This window comes from Pezoporus flaviventris, unplaced genomic scaffold (assembly GCF_033815535.1).
Source record: "Pezoporus flaviventris isolate CSIRO_AGI_PZ_B2104156 unplaced genomic scaffold, CSIRO_AGI_Pfla_v1 ptg000006l, whole genome shotgun sequence".
Lineage (NCBI taxonomy): Eukaryota > Metazoa > Chordata > Aves > Psittaciformes > Psittacidae > Pezoporus > Pezoporus flaviventris.
The window spans coordinates 1,600,099-1,621,114 of record NW_026892554.1 but is presented as its reverse complement, the minus strand read 5'-3'; the positions used below and the strand labels follow the sequence as shown (position 1 = coordinate 1,621,114).

Sequence of the window (21,016 nt, the reverse complement as noted above, 5' to 3'; positions counted from 1 at the left end):
TTCTTCTGCAGTGCTGTTACATGCGTTTTTATTTCCTTGCTGGCTGTGATGCGGATGAGTTAGTGTTAGAGCAGGAATATCCTCTACAACAGTGCTTGTAAAACTCCAAGTTTGCTTATACCTAAAGATGTCAAATTCAACTTTGCTTTCTCAGAGTCCTGCCAGGGGTAAAACCAGAACAGGAATCAGAGGTTAGGATGTAGCTCTTCAGAAGTCCTACCGCTGTCAGTATTTCCTCTTTGAAATTCACTACTACCTTGATAGACGTACAAACCCAAGTCTGTAGCAGATTATTTTGAGTGTATTTATCTCCGTTCTCTACAAAACCTACACACTTGACATTTTTTCCAGCAAGTTCCTCACTCAGTGCCGTCTTATTTCCCTGTAGCTCTTGGAATAATCCATCATTGCAAGAGCTCGTTGGGTCAGAGACTGTACCTTTCAACCTGGCCTATGAATAGAAACATTATTAGGATGATTCAGACTGTCCTCGGGTCTGAATGTAATTCTGTTATAGCTCCCATGTTTTTACTTGCTCATTTGTAAGCATTTGGCTCAGGGAGAATTTTTTGGTCAATATTTTGTGCTTCCTTTCTAATGCTTGAATGCACAGCGTATGCTTTGAAAGTACACATTGAAAACACTGATTTGGTCTCCAGCAGCACAACCAAAAATGACAGAACGGTGCATCTTCAGCTCTGTTAATGGGAGGTGCTGTTCTCCCATCTCGTTTGTCAGGGGGGCCAGTCTCTTGTGTGTACACGTCAATAAACTCAGTGGAATTACCTACCTGGGCACGGGAGGTTTAGACTTTAGAACCTTTCTTTTGCCCTCAAAGCAAAGCGCAGAGCGAGGCAGCTTCCTCCGAATGTGTTTTGTTTTGCTGCTGAGCTTTTTTTAGCACAGAGGCCTCCTCTCCCTCCCAGCCCGTGGAGTACGTTTGAAAAAGCTGTCCTTAACTGCTGCCTGCATCCATCCGAGATACAGCAGCAAATGGGCAGGGCTGGGGCTCTGTGTCAGGAAGGCACTTGAATTCATGGTCTTGTTTTCCTTTGAAAGGAAAATAAATAACTCCACAGGCTCTGCAGCCGGATCAGATATTGAAGTGAACAAAAATTCCAAATGCAGCATGTTCCTGGAGGGCTTGCAGCTTTGTTTACGATTCCTCAGCTCCTGGTTTAGGTGCATATTTTAGCATGAACAGATAGCAGTGTTTTGTATGCTTGTAAAAGCAGTGAAGGCAGTGTGTCTTTGGCTGCCGACAGGCAGGAATCAAAACAGTAACGGTGTTGGGAAACACAGTTTTTCACAAGTTGGGGTGCATCCCTTCTTTTATGACCTTTTCTTTTGTCAGTTCTGACACAGCTTGGCCAGCATGGCAGAGCTGATCCAGGAGGTTCAATGCCAAAAATGGGAAAGGAGGCATCCACTTGTTAACACTGATTCCATCTGCATGTGTATGGCTTCCGTTAAATCCAAGCGCTGCCTACAAATTAAGAGGTTTTATACCAACAGCCTGTGAAAATGTTCTGGTTTAAGTGTGCTTTTTTTCTCAGGAGACAGGTATTTATGTTCTTCCTGCAGCACGTGTCTTTGACCTTCCTTAGTTTTCTTTTGCATCGCACAGAAGCATCCAGGTTTTATCTCTGGTACCCTTACTCTGGATCCTCGCTGAGCCAGGAGACTCTTACTGTGCCCAAAAGACAAATGAGCCATTGACCTACCATCTGGGAGATAAGAATTCCTAACAGACATGGATCAGGGGGCCTTGCTTTGTTGGGGGTTGGCGATGGCATAGAAATAATGTGCTTGGTCATGGATTTTGGGGGAGGGGGTGCCAAACACATGGCACATGCAGCACCTCCTGCAGTCTGAGCTCACCACTACCATAACTGCCGGCTCCCTAGGGAGTTTTTCACTCCCCTCCCATCTGGTGGTGGGTTTTGTGACAGTGACTGAGAGCCAAAAGGAAGCAAAACAAGCCAGATCCACTGGTGTAGCTGAGTTTGCTGGGAATGGGGTGGAGGGATTGCTGTTTACGGGGGATGCATAAGAAAAAGCATCATGGAGGAAGTAGTGGACTGTGTGTAGAGCCTTTGTTCTTGATGTGATTTTAGTTTTCTGATATTCTGAGATTGAGTGCCATCCTGTGGCACCCATCCTGTATTGCTCAGAATCACTATGTGTGGCCACCGTGCTTGCTTTAAGCCCTACTAAAACCAGTTCCTCCTCCTGTCGACTGCTAGAATGGGCTGAAGGTTTTTGAATGACATAGTTGTGTTTATTTTAGTCAAATATATAGAACTTCTAAATATGCAGTATAAATAGAGCTGAGTAAGTAATTGTTTTGTTGTTTTTTAATGTGGGAAAAGTCTTGTTTAGACATTCCTGCTTCTTACCTTTAGTGTGGTCAGTTAAAGCCCCTCCTAAACTGCAGCATAAGCACTTTGCCAGAAAACAACAGCTTGGGGTTTGTTTGAGGAGAGCAAGATTTTTAATTTCAGATCAAGATGAAATGCCTTTCACTGTAATCAGTTTTGCATTCAGGGTAATCATATGATGATGGTTTACGGTCTGGGTTAGCGTTGATTTATCCAATCCAAAGGTATTCCTATTGTACAATTTAGCCTAAGCACCTTCGCTGTGTAGCACTCGTTATGTTACCTGCTCAGCTTAAGCACTCAGCTGTGCCTTTTGTATTAAACTCATGGAAGCTTTGTGCTGACCTGCAAAACCTCACTGTCCGCTGACTACAGACTTGAAGGAAGGGTGGTCCCCATCTGAAAGTGCACTTTAGAACTCATTTTAGAATCATAGAATAGTTAGGGTTGGAAAAGGCTGTAAGATCATCCAGTTCCAAGCCCCCTGCCATGGGCAGGGACACCTCACACTAAACCATCTCACCCAAGACTTCATCCAGCCTGGTCTTGAACACTGCCAGGGATGGAGCATTCACAACTTCCTTGGGCAACCCATTCCAGTGCCTCGCCACCCTTACAGGAAAGAACTTCTTCCTTTTCTCCTGTCTCATCTTCTGTTATCAGTTGCAGGCCCTTTGCAGTGTTGAAAAGGTATGATGGTATTTTAGGGGATAGTCAGTTATTTGTATTTACATGAGAAAAAGGCAGTGAGATTTCAGGCTGGCTCACAACTGATACATAGTGGTGTTTATCACAGCAGGAGGAGTATAAAATGGTTTAATAGGTAGCAGGTGTGGATTATTTTGTGAGTAGTCACTTCCTGGAGAAAGGAGTGAAAATGATGGTTAGAGAAACATGTCAGGAAATGATCCATAAATGCATTTTCTATGTGATTGCTTCTGTGACTGTCAAGTTAAACAAGTGGTTCTGGTGGTACCCTGCTGCCTGAGGTACGGACAGCAACTTGAATACGGACTTCAGCTGCGTGAGGATAGAAGAGCTCTGACCCACGTTCATCAGCTTTTAAAGTACTGATGAAGAAGTCTTTTTGTGGTTCATTCAGGACACTGCTATGCTATTTGAGCTCAGCATTTTGTCCAGGGAATATGGAAGGATGTAGTCTTCAGTTTCCTTGGTCAAATGTAGTTAAAAATGAGACTTTCAGTAACTTTTATGCAATAATCAAACCTATAGGAAGGAGGGAACGGTTTATGTGACATGTATTTTAATCAAAACTCAGATTTGTGAGAGCTTGTGGAGTAGAACTCAACCTGTCTCTGTTTCTTTTCAGACAGAAAAGCCCTGTTTGTTAATTTCATACCAAAATGATTTAATCTTGTTCTTTTCTTTCTCTTAAAGCTTGGTAAAATGCGGCTAACTATACCCTGTAGGGCCCTGACTTGTTCCCACCTGCAGTGTTTTGATGCCACTCTGTATATTCAAATGAATGAAAAGAAACCAACTTGGGTTTGCCCTGTCTGTGATAAGAAGGCTCCCTATGAACATCTCATTATTGATGGGTAAGTAAAGCTTGAGTCAAAATAAAGTACTTTACACTCTCTGCTTAGTGTTCTTGTGCTGCACAAAATGCAGTGATCTGAAATCTTGGTTGTCTGGCTGTGATCTGGTTTAAGTTATTTAATTTCCCTGCTGTTGGTGAAGAATTACTAACCAGGTACCCCTTCATTCATTATTTTGGAAGAACTATGGTCATCAAACTGTTAAAGATAATAATAAGGAAAGGTGCTCTTTCCAGTCCTAGGTAGGTTTTTGACCTGTCCTGCCTAGAATAGTTGTGGCTTTGGGGTTTTTTACCCCCAGTGTTCCGTAGTGCTGCATTCCTAGGTGAAAACAGCACATGTTGTCTTTTAATGGAGCAATGGCACAAATCTGGTCTAGTTGAGAGCAGACATTCATGTTAGATCAAATAAATACTGCCACTCCCCCCCCCTCCCCGAATGCATGTATAATTCCATGTACAGTTTCACAGCTGGGGAGCTGCTGTATACAGAAAGTGACAGAGAGATTGATTCCCTGGTCCTGCCTACCTGTGAAACATAACCCCCCTAAGAAATCTAGTATTCATCTCCATGAAGAAATGCCAAGTATGTAGTCCTGGGTTTGCATTTTAATTCCTTAGATAGGAATCTTCTTTCCAAAGTGTGATAAAGAGAACAAGCAGAATCTTCTGAGAACACTCTCAGAATGTTTTGCTCAAAGAAAAACCACACAAAAAGGCAGCAACCAACCAACCAAACCAAAAAAATCCCAAACAAACAAACTGACCCTCCCAAAAGTGAAACTAAAACAGGGGGATTGGACTAGATGATCTTTTGAGGTCCCTTCCAATCTCTAGCATACTGTGATACCCCTGAAAGAAATGGAACCCCAGAAAACCCCCTCACAAATGACTGAGTCTGTATTTAGTGAGTAGGTGCTTCATTTTGGTGGCCTGCTAGTGAAGCAGGAGGTTGCTCAGGGTTCACTCTGAGGCCTTGCAGTAGCTTTTGAAGAGACACTCAGGGCTGGCACAGGCTGCTTTGGGTCTGCATGGATCTCAGGTCCTCTGCTTCGGATCAGAGATCTGTGGGGTTCCTTGTTCTATGTTTCAGCCTAAAATAGGAAAGACTCTGAGTAGTACGAATTAAACCAACGCCTTTTCCTTACTTGTGTTGCTAGGTACAGACATTGGAGATCAGGTGGTGCAACTGCAGCATCCCAAAGAGAAGGTTATTTGTAGAAAGCACTCAATCCGGGAAAGAGTGAACTTTCTCACTAATTAAAGCCAAGGTTTTTCCTGCAGAACCACATGAATAGTCTTGGTCGAAAGCTGGAATTCCCACTGGGAGTGATGTGGTGCCAGGATCCTAAAAATTTTGGGAGATGCAGCTTAGTAGAAGAGGCTGCAAGTTCAGATTCCCATGCTCAGCTTTTGGTAGAAAGTTTCAGCTTCTAAAGAGGTTTTGGGAAATAGTAGTCATTACATGCTCACTTATATTGACTCCTTTAAGATAAGTATGGGTTAGGAGGAGATTGGTTTTTTTAATGCTAGTTCACATTCTTCTTTCCTTTTGGGAAGCAGAGTTCTGTGTCATGAGCTCGGCAGGATTCCTCTCATGCAGTAAGTAATTGTGTAGAGTTTTAGATAATCTTTTACATTTTTCAGTGACTCCTTATCAAGGAAATGCACGAGAGAAGGGTAGAACAATGGCAGCTTTCAACTCTTGAAACAGTAATTCGTACTTACACTGACTAATAAAGGTATTGGAGTCAGAAAGGTGTTAAGCTCTTTTTGAGGACTGATATTCAATGGTTTTGGTTGACAGGTTGTTCATGGAAATCCTGAAGTATTGTACAGATTGTGATGAAATTCAGTTTAAGGAGGATGGATCCTGGGCTCCTATGAGATCAAAGAAGGAAGTGCAGGAAGTAACTGCATCTTACAATGGAGTTGATGGTAAGTTGTGTTTTGGGGTGTATGGATTGGATACACTGAACTGTTAACTACGGATATTCCTTTAACTTTTCAAAATGCTCATTTTTGCACTTATGTTTGAAGCTTTTCGTGATCATTTGTAAGAGATTACTTGAGTAATACCTGTTGGGGCTGATGGTACTTTTAAGTTATCAAAGCTGTGTAATTTTGTTGTCTTTTATTCTGAGTTGTAAGGTTTATTTTGTGAAGACATGTAATAAGCTGTGATGTTATGAAGATCGTAGCGGTGCTGTACTCTACATCTTATAATGTTGACTTACTTTGTATAGGATGCATAAGCTCTTCCCTGGAACATCAGGTGTCTTCTCACCAACAGTCAAATAAAAATAAGAAGGTAGAAGTGATTGATTTAACCATTGATAGCTCATCAGATGAAGAAGATGAAGAACCATCTGCAAAGAGAAGCTGTCCTTCCGTATCTCCAGCATCACCATTAAATAATAAGGGGTGAGGATAAAAATAGGCCAGTGCAGAGAGAATGTACTCATGATGGAGAGTAGTAATACATTGCAAAAGAAATTGTATCTAGAAAGTTCTGTATCTGGATTGGAAACTTACAGCAAATAGATCTGATCTTGGGTCGCAAGGCTTAAGAACAGTGAAATAACTTTGAGTTGTCAAGTGTGTAACGTGATGCAGTTGCCAGATGTGTTTGTGAAAATGAATATAAAAGGGTGCAAAAAGTTGTGGCTTAGAAGGATTTTGTTTTTGCAAATCTGGAAATGTTTTTCTTCCCTAAAGAAATGTAAAAGCAGCACATACAGAGAGAGTGAGCAATGAGAAACATGGGTGTGGTATGGGAGTTGTGTGGGTTTTGCTGGTGATTACTGCCAGTAGCATAGTAATAAAGGATGCCAGAATAACCTGATTACACCTAAGTAGCCAAGCTGTTAATAGCACCCTGTTTACATAAACATGTAGGGATGAAAACAGGCTGCACTGAAGGGATCCTGTTGTTGAAGTGGTTACTACTCCAGTCAGGTAAATGACTCAGTGATCACTTAAAACTCCTCAAGACCTTTTTTCCTGTCTTCCATTGCCACCTACCTTGGAGGGTATAAATGTGTCATTACACAGATTTGTATGGGGGATTTCGGGGTTCAGTATACCTTTAGGATTGTCCTGGCTTAGTATTTGTAATGTATTTATAGCAGAGATCCCAAATCAGTTTCTGCTGTTTGAGCCTGAGCCTGTCTTAGCTTTTATTTTGCTGAGCTTCAGCTCTCTTGGACTGAATTAACTTTCCTGATCAAATGTAACTGTGAGAAGGAAGCTTGGGGAACATGTGGTGCTCCTGTCTCTTCCCTGCTTCTGTTCCCTGCCAGACTCAGTGAGGAGCTGTAGCATTGTGATGCTTTGTAGTGGAGCTTTGGCATTTAATAGGGGAGCTGACACAAAGCTCGTACTGAGTATTGCGAGGTTGGCTTTGTGTTATACTTGAAAATAGCCATGCCCTGCTTGGGACAGCAATAAAGCCAGGACTGTATTTGACACCCGTAACAAGCTTTTGTTTCTTGCAGCATTTTAAATTTACCCCATCAAGCATCACCCGTGTCAAGAACACCAAGCCTTCCTGCTGTTGACACCAGCTACATCAATACATCACTTATCCAAGACTACAGGCATCCATTCCATATGACACCTATGCCTTATGACTTGCAAGGTGAGCTTCTGACTGTTGATAGCTGTAAGTACAGCTCTCCATGCAGTAATAACTATTGCAGAAGGATTTAAACATGCAGTGGTTTGACAGTGCAGTAGTGCAAAATACTGTTTTGCATCCACAGAGGATGAGATGGTATTTAAGACCCCCTGAAAATACTACAAGGTTTATAAGGGCTCTGGTAGTGAAGAGAATCTGAAGTGTCCCCAGTATTATGCTGGCTTAATTTCAGCCTAAGTGGGGGGGAAATCGGGGAGAGATGCTGTTGTGTTTTGAGAAGGTTAATTTTTTCCTTTGGCTCTTTACAGGTTTAGATTTCTTCCCTTTCCTGTCAGGAGACAATCAGGTAAGTCAAGGAAGATCAATTCATGTGGCAGATGCTCTTGTCTGAGAAGGACTTGCTGGCATCGATGTATAAGCAAGGAAGGAGCAGATGTATGATGTAGGTGTAAATACAGGCAGGCTGCAGCTTTGTTTTATGCACACAGAGACTGATCAAACACGAGCATTGCCTAAATAGGGGTGTAGGATAAGAGAAGCATTTCTGTTCCCAAGGGTTAAGCTCAGGCAGCCACTGGCCATGACTGAAGGTCCACCAGCCACCTCAGTTTGTGTCCTGGGTTCATGACAGTTTGTCAGACCTCGCTTGCCACCTTTCTGTAAATACTGAAATGTGCTAGATTGGTGCTGGCTCCTCTAGTTGTGGGAGCTAAGGAAGTCCTTCCCTAGAAGGAGCCTGGGTTGGCAAGTGGTGATTGCCAGCTTGATCCCACTTGGTCGCTTTTCCTCCTGTGCTTCCAAGAAAATAAGGGGCTGAGCTGGCTCACAAGCCCTTGGTCCCATCATGTTCTGCAGGCTGAAGCAGGAGAATTGCACTAACTGTAGAGGGATACTTTCCCATAATTAAGACCAGAGCCTGCACTGTAGAGTTTGGATTCAGAGAAGCTATCTTGATATTCAGTAAAACAGAGGTATGAGAATTATTCTGAAACAAGCAGTGCAGAATCTGATGCACTGATACGATGCAATTATACTGGTGCATAAATGTGGGGGAACAAGGCAGAATAGCCCACATATGTTTGATCATAGTGGAAAGAAACATCCAGAGCAGAATTCCTCTGCAGAGACATTGTATTTAAAACCTGATTCTTGATAGCTACAGTTCTTGCTTTTCAGGGGCTGACCAGCAGAGAGCATAACTTGGGACAGCTCTTGCTGCCATCAAGCAGGACTAAGGGTGCTATTTCTAAATGCATTTTCCGCAGCAGTATGCTTCCCTCCACCAGCAGTGATTAAGCACATAGTTTCACCAGCTGTGGTTGGTTTGTGACTTTTGAGCAGAGCAGAGGGATGGCAAAATGTTGGGTTGAATTTGGGGGAATTTTTCCACCAGGGAATTTTCTGAAGAGGTAAGAGTGCTGCTGCTGACCATGTCTTTACTGGTTTGGGTGTCCTGCAATGCTGTTACCTCTCTAGCATTTGTTCCTGCTGATACTAGTATTTCCAGTTTCTTTTGGCTTCAGAAATGAAGGGTTGCAGAGGTAAAAGTTCACTGCCTCAGTCCTTGCCTTACAGAGCGATTGAGTAGCCAGGCTGGTGTGATACCCAGAACCTGTCAGAGCTTTAGCTTACAAATACCTTCTTTTGTGCTGGTCTGAATCAAAACTGTGGTGTCTGAAATGTAACTTGCAAATGTTGTTTTTCCCCCCCCAGCATTACAACACCTCCCTTCTTGCCGCCGCAGCCGCGGCAGTTTCTGCATCAGATGATCAAGAACTTTTACACTCTCGTTTTTTCCCATACACTTCATCTCAGATGTTTCTCGATCAGCTAAATGCAGGAGGAAGCAGTTCTCTGCCAGCCACAAATGGTAGCAATAGTGGCAGTAACAGCAGTCTTGTTTCCTCCAACAGCCTGCGAGAGAATCATGGTCATCCAGTTGCAAGTAGGAGCAGCACGGACACAGCGTCCATCTTTGGTATCATACCAGACATTATTTCGTTGGACTGATTTTTGGAATACATGAACTCGTCTGAGGAAATCTTTGTGCTTGGTTTTACTTTCTGTTAGAAACATAGACAAGTTTTTTTCCTTTTTTAGGGAAAAAAATTTATGTGTACAGAGAACAAAAGTATATTTTCAGTTTTACTTTTGTATATAAACCTAAGATGGCCTCACTGGTAAAAATAAGAAAAAAAAAACACAAAACAAAAAAAATTAACAAAAACAAGGAGCTTCAGTTCATTTCTATGGATGCTGAAGATTTTACACCTGTGCATTTGTCATGTGAGTTATTTTTCCTCCCCGCCCCCCCCCCCCCCCCCATAGTTTGGACACAAACGGCATTATTTTCTTCACAGTAACATGAACAGGAATGGAGCTGAACTTTTAAAGTTCAAACTTATGAGAGGGGTTTTTCTCCTCTTGGGGTCATTTACCTTTGGTGGTGGAATCTAGTTCCCCCATCCCACACTTAGTGCAGATTTCATTATGCTTCAAGTGGAAGAAACCCTACTCAAAGTGTTCCACAGCATCCCCTCTGTTCACAGAACAGAGCCTTTCAGGAGTGGCTTTGGCTTTTTGGGATTTGTTTTGGTCATTTCTGGTTCTGTGTGACCCTCTCTTCAGATCGTTTTGTATTCCATGCTTTAGTCAAGCATGTTACAAGCTCATTAGTGCACCAATTATTCTTGAGGGCCAGACTCAATAAAATCTCAGGCTGAGGAATTTACTTAGCTGTGCTTATGTGGGACAAGACAGAGAACTTTTACAGACTCTAGCCCCAGATGAAAGCATTGACACATTGGACTGTCGGGGTTTGTATCTAAGAACTTACTATGAAATCCTTGTCAAATATCTTAAGATCCTACTCAGCAAATTATTAAGCATGTGTCAGTTTTAAATCTGTGGAGCTGCTTGTGCTTTAAAGTTAGCCATGCGTGTGTAACCGGCCTATTGAATTGAGGCCTGTCTTGTTCTGGCTGGAGAAGCCTACTTTTAGCTGCCGTAGATCAGATTTCTGCTTCAAAGTGAACTCGTCAACAACAGGACGAAAATACCAATACCCACACACTATTGCATGGTTTGTGCAGCCAGTAATGGTCTTGGTACACACTGTCTTCTGAGGTCACATCCATCACAATGAATACTCAGTGTTCGATGGGAGTCTTTCAAACCAAAACCCAACCCTATAGCAAAGCCCCACCCTGTAGCCCATGTACTCAAATGATTGCTACCTATTGAAGTCTCTTAGGGTAGTGGGTTTCAAAACTCCGTTGTCTCTTTCTGGCCTTGTAATTCCTTTGATTCCCCCTGGGTTTTCCGCACACTTCTGTTGAACGTTGAGCCATAATTTACTTCCCTGGGTTCTTTTCTCTTTTTAAGTTGTGCATGACGTAGAAAAACCTTTTTGTTTGAGAACCGATGGGTCGCTTGGGCTGATCCGTTCTTATTCAAGAGTGAAACGTGTAAATAGCTGGAGTGCAGTTTTTCAGGAGATTCTTTAAGGTTAAGAGAAGGGGGAGGGAAGGAAGCAATTCTCTTGTGTCCCAAAGTCCATGTCAGAGAGAGTAGATATTTCCTCTGGTGTGAAAACTATTTTTATAGCTGGTTGAAAGTGCAGGTAACAAGTTTATCAGGAAGAGAGAGTTAAGGAATACTACAGTGAGCAGATTCTTGTCTGACCTTTTCATGTCCAAACCCGTTGATTGCAGTTAGTTGCTTTGAGCATTGACGAGGGCCACCTTTTGCCTATGAAGTTGTCTGAAAACTCTTGTGTTGATTAAAAAAAGAAGAAAAAAAAGAAAAAAAAAAGGGAAAAAAAAGGAAAAAAAAAAAGGAAAAAAGGAAAAAAAAACCCTCTTTAATCCAAGTAGCATTAGGTATTGCTGTATGATCAGTCGTATGGTTATTTGAGAGGTTCACCTTATGTGGCATCCAAATCGTTTTTAGTGTTTTTACAGCATCCCTCTGCCACTAAATAGTTGACTTGAATTTTGGAAACAACTGTTTGTGTTTATATGTATATGTGTGTGTATATATGTATTTATAGATCCGTGTGTGTGAGTTCAAAGTGAGTTAAATAGTTTTTCCCATGCATGTGTATTTCATACATATCTGGCTGATATATATATTTCACCATACACCAATTTTATAATTTATTAAATGTCAGTTAAAAAAAATAAAATAAAAGGATAGAAAATGGGAAATACTTATTTTTTAAACTCAGTCTGATTTTGAAGTGATTAAACCTACACTAGGAATATATCTCATACATTTTAGTCATGAATACTAACCTGGTAACTTCAGAGCATATGCTTTGCTGTAATACTCTTTGTAAACCTGGAGTACAAGTGCTGTCGGTGTAACAGGGAGCGTGTGCGGCCCCGGTTCGGAACCACCCAGGAGACATTGGGAGAGCTGGTGGCTGCTGTGCTGACGGTGGTGGCGACGTTTCATTGACTGTATTGTTAAAGAGGACCTGAGGAGCAGCTTGTGTCACTTTTGACAGTGGTATGAAAGCCTTGGTAACCCACATCTGAAATGAACCGTGGCGGGTGTGTGGTAACGCAGGATCCGGCGTCTTTAAGCCTGGCTTAGCTTTTGGAAAGCAAGGTCCGATGGTGACGACTTCCGTTTCCTCACGAGTTATCCCGCAGGGAAGGAAGGCTGTTCAGTTCACCGGTGACGTTTTTGAACCTCATGGCTCTACAAAGAAGGGACAGACACGTTCTGAAGTCCTCCTTTGTGGTATTAACCCCATATGCTTTGTGAGTATTCCTGTTTCATGCTAGGGTGTTCTTTATTGCTGATAATTCTCTGTGCCTCTGACCACAGTTAACATTGCTTGGTAGAAGTCTCAGTCTGAGTTCTCGACAAGTTCCACGCGAATGTCACTCCCAAACTCGATCTCCATTAGTTCATGTATTAACAGAGATGCTGTAGAGCAATCCAGAGCTCCTTTCGCTGCCCGTGGCAGAGTTTCTGTGATCCGTAGCCTGGAGGCCTCTTGTCCTCAAGTTCTTCCACCAGAGAGGTGGGGTGTGCACACACTTGTGCCTGTTTTGTGTCAGGTATGAGCACACAGCTGTTTAATAGCAGCGTGGAAGTGGCTTTGAAAGCTCTGAGGGCATTACTGGTCCATCCTTTAGGTGCTCTAACCTAGGCCATGTGTTAAGATCTTGGTAGCACTTCCATAACAATAGATGTGACAGCGACTGCAGGCTCGCCCCTTCCTCCCCATGGCAAGGACTCAAAGCCTTTCAAGGGTGGGATGACTGGTAGGTTGTCATTGGACTCTGTTGGACCCTCACTGAGGCTGTGAGGAGAACGTTTGACAAATGAATTCTTCACTGCAGTTCAACCTTTCAGGGGTTTAAGCACATTTTGAATAGACAAGGGTTTGTTTTGTCCGTGTAACCAGTTTTCTTTTCTCCTTTTAAACAGAGCTTAGATTTCTAACAAGGGAAAATTGCTGGTGGTCCCCGAAAGTGCTGCTGTTAATTGTTCTAATTAACAAAGGGAAAATGTATATAAGCAGAATATTAAAATTACCATTAATTCCATGAATTGAAAAGCTGTCATTCATTGCCTTAAAACTTTCTCTTAGTTTCCATACGGCATGCCAAACCAGTAAACGGCTTTTAAAGATGTATAGTAGACCAATGTCAGTTTGTATAAAAGTACCAAGTGAAAATATTTATTATATGCATTGGAAAAAACAAAATGGTTTACCTATTGAATGTTACCTGTTTATGTAGAAATCTTTAGATGTAATAAAAAGCATTCAGTTACGTTGTGTTTCCTGGGGGGAAATGAAAACTGGGGTGGGGGGGTTGAGAGGAGGGTGTTTTCTGTGAGCTGATGAGTTGCAAAGGTCCCTTTTGGACAGGGATGCTTTGCCTCCGGTTGGTTTGTGGCATGGAATGTTGTCTGCATTGTCTCTCCAAGCTTTTACAGCTTGGTTTTGGAGTGGGTGTGAATGGGGGGGTTCTGTTTGCTTGTATTTGGGTAGGGTGAACCCACCTGGAGAGGATGGTGACCCCCTGTTAGGATCCCAGATCCACTCTGGAGCAATCCAAAGTGATTTTGAGCTCATCAGTCCCCATGACACACAAGTTTTCATACTGTCTACAGCGGGAAGGATTTGTTCATCAGCTCTTCTGGCCAATAGGGAAGTATTAAGCTGTGCATTGGATCATTTGTGATTTGGTTATTGATGCAGATTGGAAACAACTGCTTCTGCATGCACTCCGTGTTTCATAAGGTGATTATTCACAGCAGCCGAGGTCTGCGCTCGCTTCCATCACCGGTGCCTCCACAGCAGAGGGTTGGAAGGGCTCCGGTGGGCAGCCAGAGCTCCCTCCGTGCTGTTAGCAGAGCTCCAAAAGGCTCCGTGGTGAGGTAGGTGGAGTTTGTATCCAAACACTGGGAGTAACTGTGAGGGGTGGGAAGAGGGGTCCATGGGGAAGCTGATCCTTTGCTGTTGGTAGGAGCTGGTTTTGTTGGTGAATCTTTGCTCCGTTTCACTGTATGCTGTTATCTGGAGTGTTTGAGTGCTGAGCTGCTTGCAACGCTAACTGTGAGAAACAGGGTTTATTTTCTGTCCATAGAGTAAGAAGATGCTGGATGCATTAGACAGGCATGACAAGGTCTGTCAGTTCTACACTGAGCAAAGTTCATTTCCCCTCCAAGCACAATCCTTCACTCTTCAGAGGGTTTCTCATCTTGGCATATCAGGGTCTGAGTCTGAGCTTACTGGGTTAGCTGGGGACTGCTGCCGTGAGAACTGCAGGCTCTGCAGCTTGGCTCTGAATCAAGGGAGAGTGGGCACAAAACTGCCCTTTGTCTTAAACACAGGACTGAGAGGGACGTCCTGGATCCGCTTCCATTCCTTGCACAGCATTCAGCATCTCATTTAGTCTTTTGTGCCTTTCCCCCCCCATATAATACTCCATAAGAATAATTCTTAGCCTTACGGAGACACTGATTTGGAAGAGTTAAGATTTCATGTCAGAGAATGGTTTGGGATGGAAGGGACCTAAAAGCTCACCCAGTTCCAACCCCCTGCCAGGGGCAGGGACCCCTTCCACTGGAGCAGCTTGCTCCAAGCCCCTGTGTCCAACCTGGCTCATAATTCAGTTTGGGGTTTTATTTTTGCAGTTTCTAACCAAATTTGTGGTACTAACAGTCCTGTTTGATTCTGTGTGTCAGCCCTGGGTGATGCTGCTTTCCGTGGTCAGGCAATGCAGCATGCCTCAGCAGGGGATAAATGCAGTGTGTATGCTATGGTTGTGATGATTTAACTGCTGATGAGCTCACAGGTAGAGCAAAGGATGCGTTGGTTGCTTCAGTGGCCAAGATTTGGCATTGGAGCAGGGAAGGAGGGGAGGGAAGGGCCTCCCATGGGGAGAAGCCACTGCAGGCCCACAGGACCATGGCCTTTTCCAGCATGTGGCTGCTTCTGCGTGATGGTCTCTGTGTGGGTTTCTGACCGACTCCAGAGAGGATCTGCTGTATGTGCTCCTAAATCTCCTGCGAGGGTCTCTGGACCTTAACTAAGGCTGCCAAGGTCCAGGCGGAGTGAGACCAGCCATAACCGCTCTGGGTCAGAGTGGTTTTCATCACTTAACACCAGGAGAGATGGGTGAGATTCCCTGCTGTAGAGAAGCTGAATTCCCCGGCCCTGTTCTTCCCTGCCAGGCTGCCTCTGGGAGCGTGTCCTTGCGGATAGCCCCGAGCTTGGTGACGGATACGTTTACCAAGCACAGCATCGGCAGTGGGTTGCCTCAAAACCAGCTTCACCGCGCAGAGATTTGGTGCTGAAGATCCTGTGCCTTAATAAGTAACGGGACAGAGACAGGACAGGACAGATCCTGTGTGCTGGAGGAGTGGGAGAGGAAGAAGGAGGTGGTGATTGTAGGGCATTGCTGAGATTGGAGAATGGGAAGTGGTCCTCTGCTGAGCATCACTGGTGGGGGGGAGCAGAGGATTGGTGCTGCGTGTCTGTGATGCTCTGGACAGCCAGCAGGGATGCGGCTGGTGACTTGATGGGATCATGCACTGGATCCAAGGAGCTGTGCACAGTTGCACTGGATTTACCACTGTCGGTGCACAGTTGAGCTTCCAGGGGAATCCCTACCCAAAAGACTCTGTCTGAGCTTGGGGGTGTGGAAGCAGGAAATGGCTGTGGTGATGCTGACTTCTTGGGACGCTGTCACTGTGAGACCTTCACTGCAACTTCCCGTTTACGCCACAATCTGTACTTAAATGCATTCTAAAAGTCATTTTTGATGTTATGAGTTTTAATTTGTTCTGTTTTAGCTACTGCTTCTTGAGCAGGACACGTTACACAAGGGATGCGAGATGCAGTTTATTCAAATAACAGCTCACATTTGGTGACAGCATTCCTTCAGGAACGGGGTGGGATCCTGTGTGAGTGTAAGCACAGTTGTGAAGGCATAATAAGGGATTTTAAAGGCAAATGATGATTCCCAAGTCCAAGTAATAAGTAGGAGAAATTGAAGTCAAGAAAGCCTCAGGTTCTGCTCTTACCAAATCTCTTGGTCTGAGTTTCAGTAGTCGACTGTTGGAAGGCAAATCTTGTGGACAAATTCTTCATACCTGATTGTTCCGTTTGGTCCAACTTTGGCTTCTTTGAGCAGGTCATCAACTGAAAGAGGGGAAGAAAACCACGGGTTGGAGAGGCAGATGGCACAGGTGCTGTGTTCTTCACAAGAGCAGCAGTGCAGGATTTGGGTTTCAAACCCGTTTTGTTAGTTCTGGGATCAGTTCTGCTACCGTCCCGGAGAGTTCTGAACTATCTCCAGTTCACACTCGGATGTCGATCTCCCAGTTCAACTTTCTGGAGCAGAGGTGCCCATCTCCTTGATACCCACATGGAAAAGATTCACAAATTTAGTCTAAAACACCTTTTAATTGCTTCTGGTGGCTTATTTGGCCTGGGTAACAGACCTGCCCCTAGTCAATTTAGACCAGGCTAAATGCTCATCCACATGGTGTGCCCAACTTGAAGTGGATCTGCGTGACACTTGGTGGTGGGCCTTTAATGTTCGAAAAGGAAGAGTATCTCAGCTGGAGCTCTGAGGCTCTCTGAAAACACATCTGAAGAAGTGGTAACTGTGCAGTTGGCACCTGGGAGCAGTGGGATGCTTTTCATTCCGGCTTCGGGAACTCCTTGGCACTGACAGCAGCTGCCTGACTTAAAATGTTATCTTACACAGGCTAAGCCATTAGAATCATAGAACCCCAGACCGGTTTGGGTTGGAAGGGAGCTTAAACTCATCCAGTTCCAACCCATGCCACGGGCAGGGACCCCTTCCACTAGAGCAGCTTGCTCCAAGCCCCTGTGTCCAACCTGAACACTAAATAGAGCACCTCTGTGATAAATCATCATCCCAGGGAGCAGCTCCAGCAAGGGAAGAGGTCTCTGGGTTAACAGGCATCCGGGTTGCAAGACGCAGCATCTCTGCTTGGCCATTGTGGTGCGGCTAAAGGCTGATGACAGCAGAGAGACTTTGTCCTCACATGAGTCTAATTAGAGTTGATGGTGCTAATGGTTCTCTTTGGCTTTGGGGGTGCTCCCTGCTCTGTGTGTGTCTGGGCTCCCCTGGGGGCTCTGGTTTTATGTGGGAAAAGCCTTTTAAATGAAGGCACAAGCTCATTGTGTGGCTGTGAGACTGGTGCTGGTGGGGTGGACTCAACAGCGAGATGCGATGCGCCGGTGCCCTGGACACTGTGTGTGTGATGGGGGGGACATCCCTTCTCTCGGGTGTGCTACCTCCTGCTGGCACAGGGCCTTTCCCAGAGGGAAGTCAGGAGGGAAATCAGATGAGGAGCATTCAATACATCTTTGAACTGCAAAATACCTTCTTCCTCGGAGAGCTTCTCGCCTAGTCGGGTGAGCTTGGCTTTCAGCTCCGAGACGGTGATGATGCCTCTCTTCTGCCTGTCTATCATGGACAGGGCAGTGAGGATTTCCCTCTCGGGCTCCTCTTGCTTCATTTGCCTGTACATGATATTGAGGAAGGTGGAGAAATCCAACTCCGCGTTTTTGTCTGGAAAAATAAGAGGAGATCCCTTAGGAATGGCTCGGTTTTGTGGTGTGGATCCTGCCCTGAGCATCCCCGTCCTCTTTCCCCCTTTCCTGGGGCGCCTTTTGCCTGGCTCTGGTCTGGACCAGGATGGACCATACCTGGGGAGTTTCTCTTGCCCTAAAACCCATTTAGAGCACTTGTGTGTCCGGGTTTGCTGTGCATAAGGTCTATGCCAGACCTAGCACCCAGCATTCTTAATCCAGCCCATTCTTTGCTCTTTGTCCTGTGCTTTGAATTCATTTGTGTACCTGCACATGAATGTCTTTCAGTGCTCTTCTACCTCTGCTGCTTGGACTGGACAGGTTCCCAGCCTCAAAATCCACAATCAATATAAATGCCTTGAAGCTTTTCCAATGGCACTGGTTTAACCCGTGCACTGATTTGACTTTGTTCCCATCACATCAGACCATAGGCTTTGGTGACTGCTCTTGCTTTGCATTGCCTGTTTCACCTGGGGGGGAGGCTGTTCCCTGTGGGACTCCAGGCAGCCTCCAGACCACAGGGAAGCTGCATTTCCCCATCTGTTTCATCCATGTCTTATCCATGTTTGATCTCTATGAGTTACCCATGTTCGATCTCCACGCTTTACCCATGTTTGATCTCTATGCGTTACCCATGTTTGATCTCTATGCGTTACCCATGTTTGATCTCCACGCGTTACCCATGTTTGATCTCCATGCGTTACCCATGTTCGATCTCCACGCGTTACCCATGTTTGATCTCCACGCGTTACCCATGTTTGATCTCCACGCGTTACCCATGTTCGATCTCCACGCGTTACCCATGTTCGATCTCCACGCGTTACCCATGTTCGATCTCCACGCGTTACCCGTGTTCGATCTCCACGCGTTACCCATGTTTGATCTCCACGCGTTACCCATGTTCGATCTCCACGCGTTACCCATGTTCGATCTCCACGCGTTACCCATGTTCGATCTCCACGCGTTACCCATGTTTTACCTCCACGTGTTACCCATGGGCTGCACTCACCGATCCTGTGCAAGTGGAGGTGTCTCTGCGCCTCCCCCGGCGTGGGGCTGGCTCCCAGGCACCGCATCACTGCCAGCAGGTCCGAGGCCTTGATCTTCCCCTTTTGTTTCTTGTCGTAGAGGGAAAAACACTCCTTGAACTCTAATTAAAACCCAAAGCCGTTATTCCCTGCCAGAGGACACGGATCCGCCGCTGACGCCTCCTCCCCCGTGGCCCGGCCGGGTTCCAGCAGGGATATTGTGTCTGCTGCGGAGTGTCTGGTTTCAGGGTGATGGATGGGGGGGACCACACCACCCTGGGTAAGTGCCAAAGGCAGGCTTGGGAATAGCGGAGCTGAGGGGGACCTTCAGCCTAACGGAGCAGGTCTGAGAGTGGAGTCAGGCTGCTGCACGTGGAGAATGGTGCTGGGAGCACTTTGTGGGGTGGGAGAGGATGCTGAGGGCGGGAGGCTTAAGGGAGGAATCCTGGACTGGTTCGTGTTGAAGGGACCTTAAAGCTCCTCCAGCTCCAACCCCTGCCACAGGCAGGGACCCCTTCCACTGGAGCAGCTTGCTCCAAGCCCCTGTGTCCAACCTGGCCTTGAGCACTGCCAGGGATGGGGCAGCCACAGCTTCTCTGGGCACCCTGTGCCAGCGCCTCAGCACCCTCACAGGGAAGAGCTTCTGCCTAAGAGCTCAGCTCAGTCTCCCCTCGGGCAGGTTCAAGCCATTCCCCTTGGCCTGTCCCTACATCCCTTGTCCCAAGCCCCTCTCCAGCTTTCCTGCAGCCCCTTCAGGCACTGGAGCTGCTCTAAGGTCCCCCCCTTAAGAAGCCATCTCTTCTCCAGGCTGTCTCTACACCCTACTGCAGGCTTGAGTGCCCTATGGGTGCTGTGCCCCCCCCGCCCTGCCTGCCTCCTCCCAAGGCCACTGCAGATGATCAGGTTTACATTAATACTCTTTATTATGGCTTAAGCCATTCCCTGTCAAACCCTTCCCATCGCAGCCCCGGTGCCTCCCAGTGACTTCCTGCAGCCTCCTTCCTCCTCTCCCACCTTCGCTCCCATCGGACAGGAAACCGCAGCACTGCAAGTGCTGGTCCCTGCTGCTGCTTGGCCGGGGCTGGGGGGGTTCATGGGGTTGGGAGGTTGCTGGTCCCAATGCAATGCAGTGGGTGAGTATGTGGGGAGGGGGTCAGGTCCCAGCACTGTGCTAGAACTGGGGAGATTTCTCTGGTTTCAGGGCAAAGAGGCACGCTGGAGGTGCCTGGGGGGCACGAGCTCAGAGTGAGTGCCATTTGTATAGACACAAACTTAACAAATCACATCTATCCATCCATATATATATGTATATATGTATACACATGTTTAAGCTGATCTTGCTAATAGGAAGAAACAACCAAACCCAGACCAAGCCCACACATACCGTTGATCTGATCCTGGGACAGGAATTTTGCCTGGAGCATGGAAAGGGGAACAGGAAAACCGGCTTTAAAATCCAGATGGGAATGAGTGGTGGTGCTGGTGGGGGGGTTGTATCAGCCCAAACGCTTCACTCACCATTATTTAGGGGCTCCTCCTCGTGTCCAACGCTGCCCGTGGGGCTCGGAGGCGCCTGCTCCTGCTTTCCTACTTGATTAAGGGCTAAAGTCCGGGGTGGAGAGAGGCTGTAATAAATACCCCGCTGCCATGGCTACGAGACCTGATCCCTGCCGGGCTCCCGCTCACGTGCCATGGGGATAACGGCGCTCCCAAGGCCTCAGATGGGACCGAGGAGAGGGGTGAGAGCTTCCCTGGGTCGGGGTTTAGGGGTGCTGGGGCCGGGCTGGATGGAGATGGGCTCATGCGGCACGAAGGGTTCAGTGATCCCCGATAGCTGCACACCTTGCACTAAGCTTTGCTGCTGGGGCACAAATCCAGCCCGATGGTGGCTGCTGGGGATGGGTCAGGGGCATTTACAGCCCCATGGGTCGCTGCTGCACGGGTTTGGTGGTGGCAGCAGCAGCAGGAGGTGCTTTGGGCTCGGTGCTGGGCATTGCTGGCCATGTCACTGTGCCCTGAGCTGGGGCACCAGGCAGGAGGGAGGGGAAGGGTTTGTAAGGGATTTAAAGCTCCCCATTGTCTGCAGTGTTATTCATTGGCCTGGATCCGACGTCTCCAGCACTGCCAGGTCTTGCTGCAGACACAGAGAGGGGATGCTGCTGCAGTGAGGCAGAGTTCTGAGGTTTAACCTGGGTGCTTTTGGACCAGCCCAGACCAACAGCCCTGCTCACGTCTTCTGGTGCCTCCCAGCACTGCGCTGCTGCTGCCACCCCGCTGATGTTCACGCCACTGAAAAGCAAGTGCTATGGATGC

The 21,016-nt window shown here is 46.2% G+C and overlaps 2 protein-coding genes across 6 annotated transcripts in view; one reads left to right on the top strand and one right to left on the bottom strand.

Annotated features, from left to right (window-relative positions):
- PIAS1 (protein inhibitor of activated STAT 1) overlaps nucleotides 1-13,371 on the top strand; it is a 62,002-nt gene extending 48,631 nt beyond the window's left edge. For 2 of the 4 annotated variants that reach the window (XM_061446551.1, XM_061446548.1), the window contains 6 exons: nucleotides 3,780-3,940; nucleotides 5,747-5,877; nucleotides 6,186-6,363; nucleotides 7,437-7,579; nucleotides 7,888-7,925; nucleotides 9,293-13,371. In XM_061446551.1, coding sequence (XP_061302535.1) covers nucleotides 3,780-3,940; nucleotides 5,747-5,877; nucleotides 6,186-6,363; nucleotides 7,437-7,579; nucleotides 7,888-7,925; nucleotides 9,293-9,589 — 948 coding nt within the window. In that variant the 3' untranslated portion in view covers nucleotides 9,590-13,371. Of the gene's footprint in view, nucleotides 1-3,779; nucleotides 3,941-5,746; nucleotides 5,878-6,185; nucleotides 6,364-7,436; nucleotides 7,580-7,887; nucleotides 7,926-8,755 lie in introns of all 4 variants that reach the window. The other 2 variants (XM_061446550.1, XM_061446549.1) reach the window with 2 other exon arrangements.
- Nucleotides 13,372-15,936: 2,565 nt separating this feature from the next.
- Nucleotides 15,937-20,514, bottom strand: CALML4 (calmodulin like 4). Of its 2 annotated transcripts, XM_061446546.1 has the most exons (5): nucleotides 20,222-20,514; nucleotides 20,088-20,118; nucleotides 18,685-18,825; nucleotides 17,467-17,655; nucleotides 15,937-16,250 (listed from the first exon to the last, which is right to left on the bottom strand). In XM_061446546.1, the coding sequence occupies exons 1-5, from the start codon at nucleotides 20,222-20,224 to the stop codon at nucleotides 16,153-16,155; spliced, it is 462 nt and encodes a 153-aa protein (XP_061302530.1). In that variant the 5' UTR covers nucleotides 20,225-20,514; the 3' UTR covers nucleotides 15,937-16,152. The 2 variants fall into 2 exon arrangements, with proteins under 2 accessions (XP_061302530.1, XP_061302531.1); XM_061446547.1 differs by lacking the exon at nucleotides 20,222-20,514 and having other exon boundaries at nucleotides 18,685-18,793.
- Between the last annotated feature and the right edge of the window lie 502 nt (nucleotides 20,515-21,016).

Bases quoted from the DNA above. Each gene is read 5' to 3' on its own strand.
- CALML4 (XM_061446546.1), bottom strand. The intron at 17,656-18,684 runs GTGAGTGCAGCC...TTATTTTTCCAG, and splicing joins CCTCCACTTGCACAGGATCG to ACAAAAACGCGGAGTTGGAT. The intron at 16,251-17,466 runs GTATTTTGCAGT...CCCCTCTTTCAG, and splicing joins GAAGCTCTCCGAGGAAGAAG to TTGATGACCTGCTCAAAGAA.